The 14,824-nt window shown below is 35.4% G+C and overlaps 1 protein-coding gene across 1 annotated transcript; it reads left to right on the forward strand.

The window, feature by feature from the left end:
• The first annotated feature begins 181 nt into the window (after positions 1-181).
• Positions 182-11,148, forward strand: LOC131850228 (zinc finger protein Xfin-like). Its single transcript, XM_059200398.1, has 6 exons — positions 182-517; positions 1,378-1,504; positions 2,480-2,638; positions 4,554-4,787; positions 7,883-8,965; positions 9,931-11,148. Exons 1-6 carry the CDS (start codon positions 362-364, stop codon positions 10,980-10,982), a joined length of 2,811 nt encoding a protein of 936 aa, XP_059056381.1. The 5' UTR covers positions 182-361; the 3' UTR covers positions 10,983-11,148.
• Positions 11,149-14,824: the final 3,676 nt, after the last annotated feature.

Genomic DNA, 14,824 nt, shown 5'->3' on the forward strand with positions numbered 1-14,824 from the left:
TATGATATTGTGAATAAAATTAGAACAATTTATTGAGATAAATTTTCGTTTTTCGTTTATTCGAACCCTATTCATAGCTAGAACTCAGAACACGTTAAATTTGATAAACGCATCTGTGGTAGAACACAGAGTACTTTTTTTTTAATTACTCAGAGTCAGGAATTGTTGGTCTGTGCTCAAATCAGTAAAAAATGTGTCCGTGGTTTCGTTTCGTGTCTTGGAAAAGAAATATTTTAGTTTTCTGAATTCAAATTAAATGTTTACATAATTTTAACGAACTTACCTTGATACGTATTCAATTAGCTATTTATGTTTTATACAATTATATACTTTTTATAAACCTAATAAATTGTATTCAAAAATGGAAGACTCGGACGACACTGAAACGAAGACTTTCTATGGGAGATGTCTTTGTTGTATGGAATATGGGTATATGAAAGATATGTGGACCGAACACTCTTTTGAAGGAGAACGGGAAGTATATGGGGAGATGATAATGGAGACATTCTCCATAGTCGTAAGTCACCGTCACTCTTAAAACAGATTTAACGTTAGCCGAACTCAAGCTAAGCTTTTACAAACAGTTATCAAATCAACCATGAACAATTCTGTAGATTTATTTTATTAATCTGTGCAATTCATGGATAATAACGGAATTGGCGGTAAAATTTTACAAACCAAAACACACGTGCTTCTCGCTTATCGATATTCAATATCCTAAATCTAGCATAGAAATGTTAACAGAATGCTTTCTAACCTGTATTGGTGTACATTGCTAGCAATGGCGTCAATAATATCTATTATCAATAACTTCCCGCCATTATCTATTACCTTCAATCTAATACAGGTTACATTTTCAATAGAAATCTACCATATATGTAAAGTATGGTAAGATTGTAAACTTCTAGAATGACAATGAATGACTGGTAACACAGGTATCACATGATAATGTGATATACATAATGTTGATCAAGTACTTATAGATGAACAGTCTATGTAAATGCATACACCCCCAAACTTCCTTCTACACCCACACATTCACATATATATGTAGAGACACACATAAGTGTATACTCACATACTCAGACTACACACATAATTTCCCTTTTCTCTTTATAGTTCTTTATAAATTACTTTCCGATGTAATATCAGCTAATTTTGTACCTAGTTCAACTCTAGTTGAACTAGGTACAGCTTAGCTCCAGCTAAGCTGTAACTAATGCTACAGATAACACTGCAGGGCTAATATTCTGTTGGCTCCTTACTTATACTATACATATTACTAAGACAATTACATAAATATTAAACTTCGAGCTCTTTATCAAAATATATAATGTATAGTATAAGTATAAATAGTTTCTTTTAACAATGTTTCAGTGTAACCAACCAGACAAAATGGAGCATATCTGTGAAATGTGCATAATGCGTTTACGGGAGTCGTTTAGTTTCAAAAAGGAGGTGCAGACATCCTTAGGAATGTTACTGGATGACTACATCAGTGATGGTACATATTTCCTTTTAACACATTGATGGGCAGTAGGATAAAGTGAATTTACAAATATAACACCATTTTATAATTTTTAGAATATTAGACAAACTATATGTTTTACTTTTTCTGCTTAAATAAACTTAATTTTGACACAATTCAAGAGAAAACACAGTTGCACTGCTCTGTCGTCCGTACTGAAGCTGCAAGTTGTGTAACAGATGGAAAACAAAATTCAATCTAAAAAATTGTTTCCAAAATATGACACTAGGCTTCTATTTGTGCGCCGGTAAATGCACATTTGTGCCGCTATAGCTGCAGTGTCCAAAAACAACCGTTTGGTTAGTGAACTTTGCTTTGATGGGGCTATAGACGCAAGTCTTAACTTGTTAATTAATGATAACAGAATGGTGCACCTGTCTGTGCTAACGGTTTACGCTGGCAGGGCACTAGTGGAACATGATAAGATGAGATTGAGGATAGGATCAGGATGGGCTAACTGCCATCGTGGCAAATTCACCAGGAATTCTGTCTGTCTGTTTGTTCCGGCTAATTTCTGAAATACCTGGACCAATTTTGACGGGAGTTTTATTGTCAGATAGCTGATGTAATAAGGAGTAACTTAGACTACTTCTATTTTAGAAAAATAAAGTTAAATTCCATGCGGACTAAGTCGCGGGAACAGCTAGTCAATAATAATAACAACTATTTACAATTCTTGCATCATCATTTAATCCCAAATTAAGCAGAGTATCTGTTATGGGTATTAAACAACTGATAGAAATACCTAATTACAAATTATATATACATAACTTAAAAAAATAATATAACTAAAATATATTATTAAAAGGAGACCCTCTAGGCAAGGTTCCGAAGATACTGGCAGCGTTCCCCCTTTGAATGGCTAGACTAATTCTTTGTCCGAGGTAGCTGCTAGCTCTTTAGTTATACCTAGTTACATGTTTTTTTCATATTTATTTATATCATCTCCAGAGAGTGATTTAGAAGAATCGAAGCCTATATTCTTAGAGGATTTCAAGATGTCTGATCATGAGGATAATGATATTCAAGAACCACAAACATTGTGTAAAATTGAGCCTGAATACGAAGAAATTGAGTATTTAGAAGAAGATGAAGCTGTTATAGCTACAGGTAAATGGTAGACTTAATACAGAATTGTCTGAATGGGTATGAAGTACCTCAACAGTCCACTGCGGTCCACTACTGGACATCTTCTCCCAAGGCACGCCACTGGGTATGATCTTCAGCTCTCTTCCAGTTATTACCTACAAACATAATGTATTTTTACGATTTTGTATGTAGGTTTACATACAAAATCGTAAAAATACATTATGAAGTCAGACACTTATTTGATATTTTCAGCAGGGATGCTAGGGAGCTCCGTAACAGTAACCTAATCCGAAATAAAAATATCGGATAGGGGCGGAGCCTAATTACGTTATGTAACCATATTATTAGCTATTTGTATTTTACTTTTGAAATTCCTTAAAAATTTTATATCCGTAACCGAAATTATCCGAAACTAACAGATGATCCGAAATAAAAAAATCATTCCTACATCCGAAACCTATCCGTAACCGAAATTTCATATCCATAACATCCCTGATTTTCAGACTTTTGTTCAGCAGTGGACTTCATCCGGGCTGAGATGATTAAACAGACACTAAATTGTCCTTGAAATACAGAAAGCTTTATAAAGTAATTATTCATTAATACAAATTATTATTGTATAGTGCCATTTTGTGTGTATAATTAAGCTATGCATGCTGTGTCTACATCTAGTAGGATGTATTACTTAAATAGTTTATTTTATCTGTGTTAAGTTATGTTCTCTGTAAGACATCCACTTTTATAGACCTAATAAATAAAAAAAGAAAACATTAACATCATCAGCCCAGTGCAGTCCACTGCTGGACACAGGCCTCTCCCAAGGCATGCTATAGAGCACGATCTTCAGCCCTTCTCTTACAGTTACTACCTGCACCCTATCTATGTCTTCGGTCCACCTAGCTGCGAAGCATTCTACACTATGTTTGCCAATTTGAATGGGTACCTCAGTGAAGTAGATGAATTTTAGCCGCAAAGCATCTTTGTAACTTGTAGTTTGGCTGTACGTTGAGATATGGCTATAAAATTACAGGGTATAGGATACCACCCGACTACACCAGTATAGGTAGCGACAGAGGCATGACATCTCTCCACAAGTATCAATGTCACAAAAAATAGATTTTTCCTATTATTTTTCTTTCTCAGGTCTCTATTATTCTTACTAGATTTAAAAACAAACTTGCTGTCCCCAAGTATCGTTTAGAAAATGTCAATAGGTCTTTTATGAGAATAGGTAGAAAATTTACAATAAGATACCAAAGAATATACTGGAATTACCCTATACATTCAAAACACCTGTTAATTCACTAAACGATTACTTGAATGACGAGGCTGCATGGCAAATCATGCACAGGATTTTCATTTAATGTTAGACATAGACACATATATAAATATACATTTTAAATAAACTGGATTAAAAAAAGTAATTCAATTGAGTTTCCTGCCAGTTTTTCTCAATTCGATATACTGAACTAGACTGGTAGGGAAAAAATTATAATATCACACATAAAAAATTGATGTTCATAAGCGGCTAAAATGTCCTACATGAATAAATTATTTTTTAATTTAAATTCTTGGTCAAATTTTTTTATTATTTAGGCTACTACCGATTTGTGTTGTTGTAACATAGCAAATTTATCATTTTCGGGTGCATTATATTATATTAGAGGATGATAATGGAATGGTGCACCCGCCTGCGCTAACGGTTTACGCTGGCGGGGCACCAGTGGAGGATGATATGATGAACATGAAGTCAGATCTGTTAGCCCAACGTGACAAATTCACCGGGAATTTATCATATTGGTTTCCAGGGGGAACCGCGTGGAGGTCGACCTGACATGGTACATTGCTAGCAATGGGATCATTAGTCCACATTACTGACAATCCCCTTCCCCTTTATGGGTGCATTAGCCTATCATTAAAAAAAATTTTCTTCCAGAGTTAATGAAACCAAAACTATCTACTGAAAAGGCGCCAGTCAAGAAGTGGCCCAAGAAGAAGAAGAAGAGTGGAGATCTCAAAACTAAATACAAGAATTATACGGAGTCAGACATGAGGAAGTGTATCGAAGCTGTTCTGCAGAAGAAATTGTCTACGATGGAAGCGTCAAAGAAGTACAATGTACCTCGGAAGACCATAAGTGCTAGACTTACATACATGAAAAGCAAACCTGGTGAGTTTTTTTTTTAATTTAACGTAACTAGAATCTAGTAAGGCCAATAATCCGAGGAACGTCGTATAACTTCGGTATTGGTGGTCTCTCGGTTTAGCATACCGCCTTACTTACAAAGGTCGGGAGTTCTATTCCTCGCAACAATTCCTTGCAAAATTCAACGTTATAAATATTTGTGTTCATGAGTATCATTGTTAGTATCGGTCTGGATGTTTTCTAGGTATGTATGTAGTTACAAAAATGTATGTATTTATATCAGTTCTCTAGTACCCATAACATAAGCTCTGTTTACATTGAGACTAGACGGCGATGTGTATTGTTCCGAGATATTATTCATATTACATTAGGCCATCAATTTTGCCCAAACGACCAATCTATAACCATTATTTAAAAAAGATTTGTGTAAGAACCTGTTGGAAAACTGATTGGTATTATCTGATGGCCAATTTTACCAATGACGCCAACCGTAAGAAAGTGCTAGTTCAAAAACGAGACTGTACCTTCTGTACGAGGTCATTATCATATTCGTACAGGTTTGTACGAGATTTTAAGAGATATACGAAGTTAGAGAGCGAATTTGAAGCTAGTGTACGACATATTATCAGATTTTTTATTTCTTTATAAAAGGTTAATATTTTAAAGTTGGCAATACTACTGGAATTGCAAATAAGGTGACGGCCCGCCTGATGATAAAAAGCGACAGTAGCCTGTATACATGAACACACCGTTTAAAAAAAAAAACATTTGTATTCATGAGTATGATCGTTTGTATCAGGTTGAATGTTTTCTAAGTATATCTAAATATATATAACTCAAAGGTGACTGACATAGTGATCTATCAACGCACAGCCCAAACCACTGGACGGATCAGGCTGAAATTTGGCATGCAGATAGATGTTATGACGTAGGCATCCGCTAAGACAGGATTTTGATTAATTCTACCCCCAAATAGGGGATGAAAGTTTGTAATGTATATATTTACAAAAGAAAAATCTAACTACAGTAAAACCTGGTTAATTGGGATCACAAGGGACCAAGAATTATGTACCAATTATTAAGGATTTCCATTAATTCAGTTTTCCAATTAAGCAGGTTTAAAATTATATTTGTCTCATTTATATAAGCTGAGAGTCAAAAGCTTAAAAAATAAGTTTCAAGCTTCTAGCTTTAAAATGACGATACTTCCATAGAACGTTTCATCTCCCTTTCAACCCCTTACAATCCTTTCTTCTCATTAAAAAGTAGCCTATGGCCTTTCTCAGGGTCTAGACTGTCTGTATACCAAATTTTATTGAAATACTTTTGGTGCAGTACTTTTGGCGTGAAAGCGAGACAGACAGACAGACAGAGTTACTTTCGCATTCATAATATTAGTAAGGATTATTATAAATTTAGACCTTGGTGTCCGTGTCGTATCAACAACTAAAAAGATTGATAGAAGATCGTGGAAGGTGACGAGAGCTTCACCGACAAGAGCACATAAATTATGAATGATTGAACGAAATCCTTATCTAAATGAGGAATATAAATAATTAAGTATTTATTGTTAAACTTACTTGCAACCGTAGCCCTAAAGGCAGTAATAGATAATTGCAGACAATATCACAAATATTTATATAACTTATACATATAGGATGTTTGGAAGATGGGTGCACAGCTTTAACGCCTTGTTAGTATAAACCATTTAGAACCGTATTTGACCATGCTTAGCGTTTGTGACGTATGATTTTATTATTTACCGAATTTTTACAATTTTTGTTGCAAAAACCCCAAATTTCGCAATTAATTGCCTTTAAAGCACCCTTCTTCCAAACATCCTGTATATTCTTTTAATATTACAACCAAAATAAGATTATATAAAAATAACGTGAGGAAATTTTGCAATATGCTGAGATACAAACATGGAAGAATAATGGAAAAATAAGCATTAAAAAAACACGTAACGTAAAATACTAGTAGTAAAACTATTTTATACTAAATTTTAATATATATATATTGTACTCCAATTCTTATATTATTACTAGAAGACCCGGCCACGCGTTGCTGTGGCTAAGTTTCTTAAATAAAATAATACTGCGACTATAAATTGAGACGTAAGCTACTCAATCTTTCAAGTTGGATTAAATTGCACACAATGTGCAAATAAAATTTGCAATCGGTTCAGTAGTTTAGGAGTCCATCGCGGATAACGTGACACGTAATTTTTATATATAAAGATTTTACTTTAAATACTAGAGGTCCGACGGGACTTTGTCCGAATGCTCATAACTTTTTGAGTTTTGTATATATTCTCATAGTATATAGACTACCGCACTCTAGAATAATGTACGCGTTTCCAATGATAATAACAGTGAAAGAAATTCTCTAATAGGTGTCTACAGTAAACTCTGGGACCTCTGGGTCCCGAAGGTTGCTCATAACAAAATCAACTCTGTCAACTGTCTTTATACTTTATTCCATTAAAATATAAATGTAATTAAATTTTTTTTTTCGTTTCGTCTGAATATTCGTTATATTTCCAATGTCTTGCACATATTCAATATCTTTTACTATCTTAGATTGTTCATGCGAATAAACAAAGGATAGGTCCATTTTTGTGGAAATCGATTATTTTAGTTACGTGTAATTATGATACCAACTTCTTTAATGAAAATTTGACTAATGTGAAACGTTGATGTTATTTGCCTTATAAAATTTCGTCGAGGTAAATTATTTATTGTACATAAAATTCATAGTAACTCCTTTTGTATGGAGAAGAGTCGGGGATATGCAGTCTTAAGTTATATAGTGCACCTAGTCCCGTGAGGGACAAGAATCCTTCAATTCTTGTCCATGACGAGTCTAGGTAGTGAAATTTGAAAATGGGCGAGCACAATAGATCTATGCAGGTCGCTGTGTTTCAGGTCTTAGCACCTGACAATAACCCAAAACCCAAAAAAAAAATGGTGGACAATATATCTGAAATACTGTCTTTAACGCCTATGCGTAATTATTTTACTCTGTGAATCACGTAATACAATCAAAGCTGTATAGAATCTGTTACTTTATCTATGTGAAGACACCGCAGAATGTAAAAGAAAATCTGTTGTTTATAGATGAATGGGAGAGCCAACATCACCCTACAAATGAACGAGTGTCGAAGCGGACACGAAATGTTCTACTACAAAAACACGTCGCCAACATAAAGGCCATATTACGATATACAAACGCAACACCATTCGCTGGCCCGGGCGGCTCGAAATACACGTGTTACTTCTGCAAACAAGATTACAATAAGCCGGCCGACTTGAAAACGCACACGCGGTCTCATAGCGATGTATTCGATTCGTTCCAAATTAAAGATTTAACGCATTTCCTGTTGAAACTGGATATAACCGGTTTGAACTGCTTATTGTGCCGACAAAGTATCAACAACATGGAGGATCTATTCGCACATTTGAAGTCCCATCGTAAACTCGTGTATACGGATATCAAACACCAAATTGTACCATTCAGCTTCACCGACAATATCTATAGATGTTTGTTATGTAGAAGCGAGTATACGTTCTTCAAATTATTGTTGGGGCATATGATTGAACATTATAGTATATATAGCTGTTCTCATTGTGGTAAAGGATTTATAAATAAGCATACGTTATCTTACCATGAGGCTAGACACGATAAAGGTGTGTATAAATGCTCATATTGTGAGAAAGAGTTCGTATCTCGCGTCAATGTAAAAGCTCATGAACGTGTATTGCATAGACATAATAGTAAAACTAGGAAGTGTAGATATTGTGATGAGAGATTCATGAGTGGAGTCCAAAGAAACAAACACGAGGTGGAACATCACGGGGCTGATCAAGAGATATTCCCTTGCAATGTCTGTGACAAACAATTTACGAGCCAATTCTGCTTGACTGGACATATAAATAGATGTCATCTAATGTTAAAGAGGTTGCAATGCACAGAGTGTGATATGCGGTTTTACGCGAAGAAAGGTTTGAATAATCATATGCTAAAACACACGCAGGAAAGAAATTTTCAATGCGATATTTGTCTGAAGCGGTATGGAAGGAAGTCTACGTTGAAGGAACATATGCGAATTCATAATAACGATAGAAGATTTAAGTGTGAAATATGTGATAAAGGGTTCGTTCAAAAATGTACTTTAAAAGGACACATGATGTTGAAACATAATATTTATATATGAATATAAATAAATAATTAATAACTCTGGACAATTAACAACGCCATCTAGTACGGTAAGCAGTAGGTACTAGGCGACTGATATGAATTCTTAGATACTTTTTTTTTGTAATTCCAAGCGTTACTTCTGTGTACGATAATTTAAATAAAGTATAAACATATAAGTATTTTCTCTGTGTATTACTCTCTAGTATACTCTGTTTCTTACTTCTCTTACCCTTCTTCAGAATATCTGACATGTAAATTACATTAAAAACAAATATTAATATATATTTCTGACTAACAGTTACCCGCAACTACTCTATTTTTATTAAAATAATTTAATTGAAATAAAAACATTTTTAATAAAAGTTCCACTTATAACATTAGCTATCCGTGAGTGTAAGTCCCGTTAAAAACAGTACAGTCGTTACCTACCCTATGTTAAAATGAGGTCTCTAGTCTCAAGGTAAGCAGAGCTTGTGTTATGGGTACTAGACAAATGATATAAATACATACATAATATACATAGCAAACACCTAGACTGATACAAATAATCGTAGTCATGTATATATGTTTGTATCGTGCAAGAAATCGAACCCACGATCATCGGAAGTAAAGCAGTGTGCTGAACCACTAGAACCACCGAGGCCGTCAATTCTAAAAATGTATTCAGGAGCACCTAGAAATACGTCACCGAATAACAATAGACTTTTTAATAGATAATTATGGAATGGTCACTCGCCTGCGCAAACGGTTTACGCTGGCGGGGCACCAGTGGAGGATGATAAGATGAACATTATGTCAAGTCACTTAGCCACTTTGTGACAAATTCTCCAAGAATTTATCACGATGGTTTCCAGGGGAATCGCATGGTCAACCTGACATGGTACATTTGCTATAGGGTCAAACGGTCCACATCTCTAAAAATCCCCTTCCTCATAACAATATACTTACATTAATATTTCTGTTCCAGACTCAGAAGAGAATGAAAATAGACAGCAGTTCCTTGAGAAGCAATTCAAATTCATAGAAGAAACGAAGATTATCCTTACCTATACGAACGCCGTTCCGTTCAAGGTAAAAAGAACGAGATTATGTTGCGCCTTCTGTGACCCCAGCCCTATATTCGAGAGTCCAGAAGACCTAAGGCCCCACACCCTAGATAAGCATAAACACCAGATATTAAGCGAATTGGACTCTGTCCTGCGCCCTCATTGGATGAACGAAGTCATCAGGATAGATATAGAAAACTTGCAGTGCGAAGAATGTTCCTCAGAGATCCTAGGGTGGAACGATCTGTTCCAACATTTGAATGAAACACACAATATAGACTTGGATGAAGCGTACACTAGAGTAATTCCTTTCAAGCTAACGAGTGCTGTTCAATGCGCACTTTGTTCGATGACCTTCCAGCATTTCCATTTCCTCGACTCGCATATGAACGCGCATTACAACAACTACGTCTGCGCGGAATGCGGAGACGGCTTCGTTTCCGAATGTAGACTCAAAAAGCACAGGTTAATTCACAGCAACGAGAAATACCCCTGCAACGAATGCGGGAAGGTATTCACATTGAAGAAGTACAGACAGAAACATATAAACTTCGTTCATAAACACGAGAAGTTGTTTAAATGCTTGTACTGCGACGAAAGGTACAGCGCAGAACACGAACGACACCTGCATGTCGTGGAGAAACATAATGAGAAGGTGAAATCAATTACTTGCGAGTACTGCGGGGTCGTCTTCACCTGGAGACCATACTACATGGCGCATATAAGGAAAAAACACAACGATAACAAGAAATACAAATGCCTTTATTGTATGAAATCGTACGTGTCCAATTATGATCTTAAAATGCATGTGATGCGCCACACTGGGGAGAAGAGAGTGGAGTGTGAACATTGCGATAAGAAGTTCGTGACGAAAGCAGAACTGAGGAGTCATGCAAGAACACACAAGAACCTGATCACCGTGATGGAGACTCCGCCTGGTCTAGTAGTTATTCGGCCCGCATTTGACTCGTAGCGCAATTAAAACTTCTAAAAACAAATTTGCTTTATAGTCTGTTTTTTAATACCGGAGACTAAATTGACAAGGTGTAAATGTCAAATTTTCAAATAGTGTTACCATCTATAGCGGAGTAGTGGTGTACCTGCTATACCGATTTGTTTAATCGGAAGCTTTTATTTTAACATTAGTTAAAGCTTTAAATGACGTTTACACAACAGATTTTTAATAATTAGGTACATATACAAGAGATTCCATTACTGTCGATACAACTGTTTAAATACAAATAATTTTTACAGCATTAAGCTAGAAAACAATTTTTTTTTTTTTCAAACAGATAAATATTTTCAATAGGCAGCACCATAAGAAGGTCAAATTTGTCTATGGTATTAAAAACAGACTATATGGAGGTAGTCTGAAAAGTCGTTTCTGTCTTAATGCAACGCCAAGCAACTTGTTTTCGAAGCTGTATTTTGGTCAGAGTTTATGGCAGTGAAATTTAACGGTAGTGCCAGTTTTTTTTTTTATTGGCTTGGATATTAGTGTTTTTGCCAAGGATAATTTGGGAAACGGTAATGAAATAGATTTTGTGGGAACGGAATTTTTAGCAAATTATCAGGACTCAGTAGAGCATCTTAATCTTATTAATATTATAAAAGCGAAAGTTTGTAAGTATGGATATCTGTTACTCCTTCAATCAAAAACTACTGAACGAATTTTTATGAAACTTTACAGTAATATAGCTTATGCGTCAATAACATACAAGCTATATTTTTAACACAACTAGTAAAATATATAATATGACTATTCAAACGTGCTTATATTAAGTTTATTTGAATTAAGATTATTTCTATTTCATCATGATATCACGGTCGTTACATGATGACGTGTTATCCGTAGTATTGTTTATGTATATAGATAGGGTAAGACTTACCATCAGCATTTTGCCACTTGTTAACGAAAAAGGGGTTTTTAATGTATTAGTTTTTATAAATAAGGGATAAGGGAATATTGTGATATTCTGATAATTTTTTAACGTTATTATTTTGTGTTAAAATTAATTTATAATAATATTTCTGGACAATTCACACAGCGCCATCTAGTCCCGTGAGCAGACCTTCGGTTGGGTACTAGACATCTAATATAAATAATTTTTTAGTTTGTATATATACAGTGAAACCTGGATCAGTGAGAAACCTCTATTATTGAGAGGTTCAGTGAAGTCCCGGTATTTTTTTTATTGAATTACCTCTGTTAATAGGACTTTTTGAACCTAGTTAAATGAGATTTGAATTCTAAGGTTTTTTCCAATGTTTACATCTATAATTGGGACTCTGTAGCTCAATTCCCTGTATCAGGGATGTTATGGATATGAAATTTCGGATACGGATAGGTTTCGGATATAGGAATAATTGTTATACCGGATACGGATATGAAATTATTTCGGATTATCCGTTAGTTTCGGATAATTTCGGTTACGGGTATTATTTTTTTTAAGGAATTTCAATAGTTAATTACAAATAGCTAATAAAATGGTTACATAACGTGTCTCTATTAGGCTCCGCCCCTATCCGATATTATCCTAAACTTTTATTTCGGATTCGGTTACGGCTACGAATATTTTTTATACCGGATATCCGATAGTTTCGGTTACGGTTACAGAGCTCCCTAACATCCCTGCCCTGTAAATTGAGACAAAATAATCAGATTGGGACAGGTTTGGACATGTTCGTTTATAAACATGTCTTTCGCTCATGCATTGTTTGTCAAAACTATTTTAGGTTTTTCCACCTCTAAGAATGGAATAAAGGTACATTTCGACCTCCATAAGCGGGGGCCTCTATAAACGAGAGAACTATAATTTTAAACCTACTCAATTGGAAATTTAGATTAATGGAACCTATTAATAATAAGTACACAATTCTCGGTCCCTTGAGATCCCAATTAACGAGGTTTCACTGTATAATATGCATAGAAAACACCCAATACAAACAAACATCCTTGAATACAAATGTTTGTAACGTGCGAGGAATCGAACCCGCGACCAGCAAAAGTAAAGAGGTGTGCTAAACTATTAGACCACCGAGGCCGTCAAATGAATTTATGTTTTATGATTATAATTTAATACGAGACAGAAGCTGGAGTTTATGCCGTAATGTTAGTTAGTTGTTGCTGTTCATGTATGTGCGACGGTTACCACTTACCAGCAGGTGTGCCGTCAGCTTGTTTTAGCCTTTCAGTTACGTATAAATCCATATTGCAATGTTGTCATTAATATTTAGTAATTCATCTAGATTATGTTACTTTTAGTTTCCAAAATAAATGTTTTGTTTTAAACTGTGTAATGCATTTTTAATTAACATTTATCTGAATAAGGAACAATCTTATCTATATCTATACATATAAATAAAATTGGAGTGTCTGTTTGTAATATTGAAATAACCGTTTTTTATTATATGCATCTGAAAATAAATACAGTACATACACAAAAATAACATTTTTAAAAATTTTTGTCTGTTTGTTCCGGCTAATCTCTGAAATGGCTGGGCCGATTTTGACGGGACTTTTTTTGGCAGGTAGCTAATGTAATAAGTAGTAACTTAGGCTACTTTTATTTTAGATAAATAAAGTATAATTCCACGCGGATGAAATCGCGGGAACAGCTACTTTACAATAAAAAACAACCATATAACACCGTAAAACTATCTATAACTATATATATATACATATATATATATATCTGCTAACATAAAAACCATCGCTCCTAAGAATATCCTTCAATTCTTGTCCCTGACGGGTCTAGGTAGCGAATGAAAAACGTCAAGCACAATAGATCTATGTAGGTCGCAGTGCTACAGCCACCTGACAATAGTCCAAACAACCTAATAAAAAATACGGTGCGGCTGCAGCAACGATACACGTATTCATTTATATGTACTTTTCACTTCAAGCGATTAAACCGAACTGGGCTCTCCACACAAGATGGTACTATTTTTTTTTTTGACAATTCACACAGCGCCATCTAGTCCCAAGTTAAGCTAGCTAAAGCTTGTGTTACGGGTACTAGATAACTGATACAAGTACATAGATATTTTTTTTCGTAAATACGTACATATTATACATAGAAAACACCCAGACCGATACAAACAATCATACTTATGAATACAAATGGATTATGGACACTGAAATCTGCTTTAGCAAGCACGCTGGCGGACGGTTGCCCTTGATGGTAACATATATCTTACTGATATAAACGCGATAGTTTTTTTTTAATTATGGATGATAATGGAATGGTACACGTACCTGCGCTAACAGTTTATGCTGGTCCCCACCACACCCCCACCCCCACCAGTGGAGGATGATAAGAGGAGAATGAGGTCAGTTAGCCCATCGTGGTAAATTCACTATAAATTTATCACGATGTTTCCAGGAGGAACCACGTGGAGGTCAACCTGACATGGTACAATGCTCGCAATAGAGTTAGTAGCCCTTATTACTAACAATCACCTTCCCCCCAACGCGAAAGTATGTGAGTATGTATGGATGTTTGTTACGCTTTCACGCAAAAACTACGGATTTCCACAAATAAAAAAGGCAGTTAAATTACAGGATAAAAGAAATGATATGTTAGTCCACTGAAATGGCAACGCATGGATGGTATCACCAGTACATGATAACCTTATCCGTCCCGACCACACTTTTACACACACAGACGACACCGTCCTCGCCGGCGAAGACGACGACCCCGTCCTCGCCGGCGAAGACGACGACCCCAAACACGCCATACCGTGCAATCAACCGGGCGCTCTACACCGGTACCCCCAGTCGTCCCTCCAATCAATACCCCGTCCAATTCAAAC

Source organism: Achroia grisella, unplaced genomic scaffold, assembly GCF_030625045.1.
Source record: "Achroia grisella isolate CSIRO2021 unplaced genomic scaffold, CSIRO_AGI_Agris_v1 utg719, whole genome shotgun sequence".
Lineage (NCBI taxonomy): Eukaryota > Metazoa > Arthropoda > Insecta > Lepidoptera > Pyralidae > Achroia > Achroia grisella.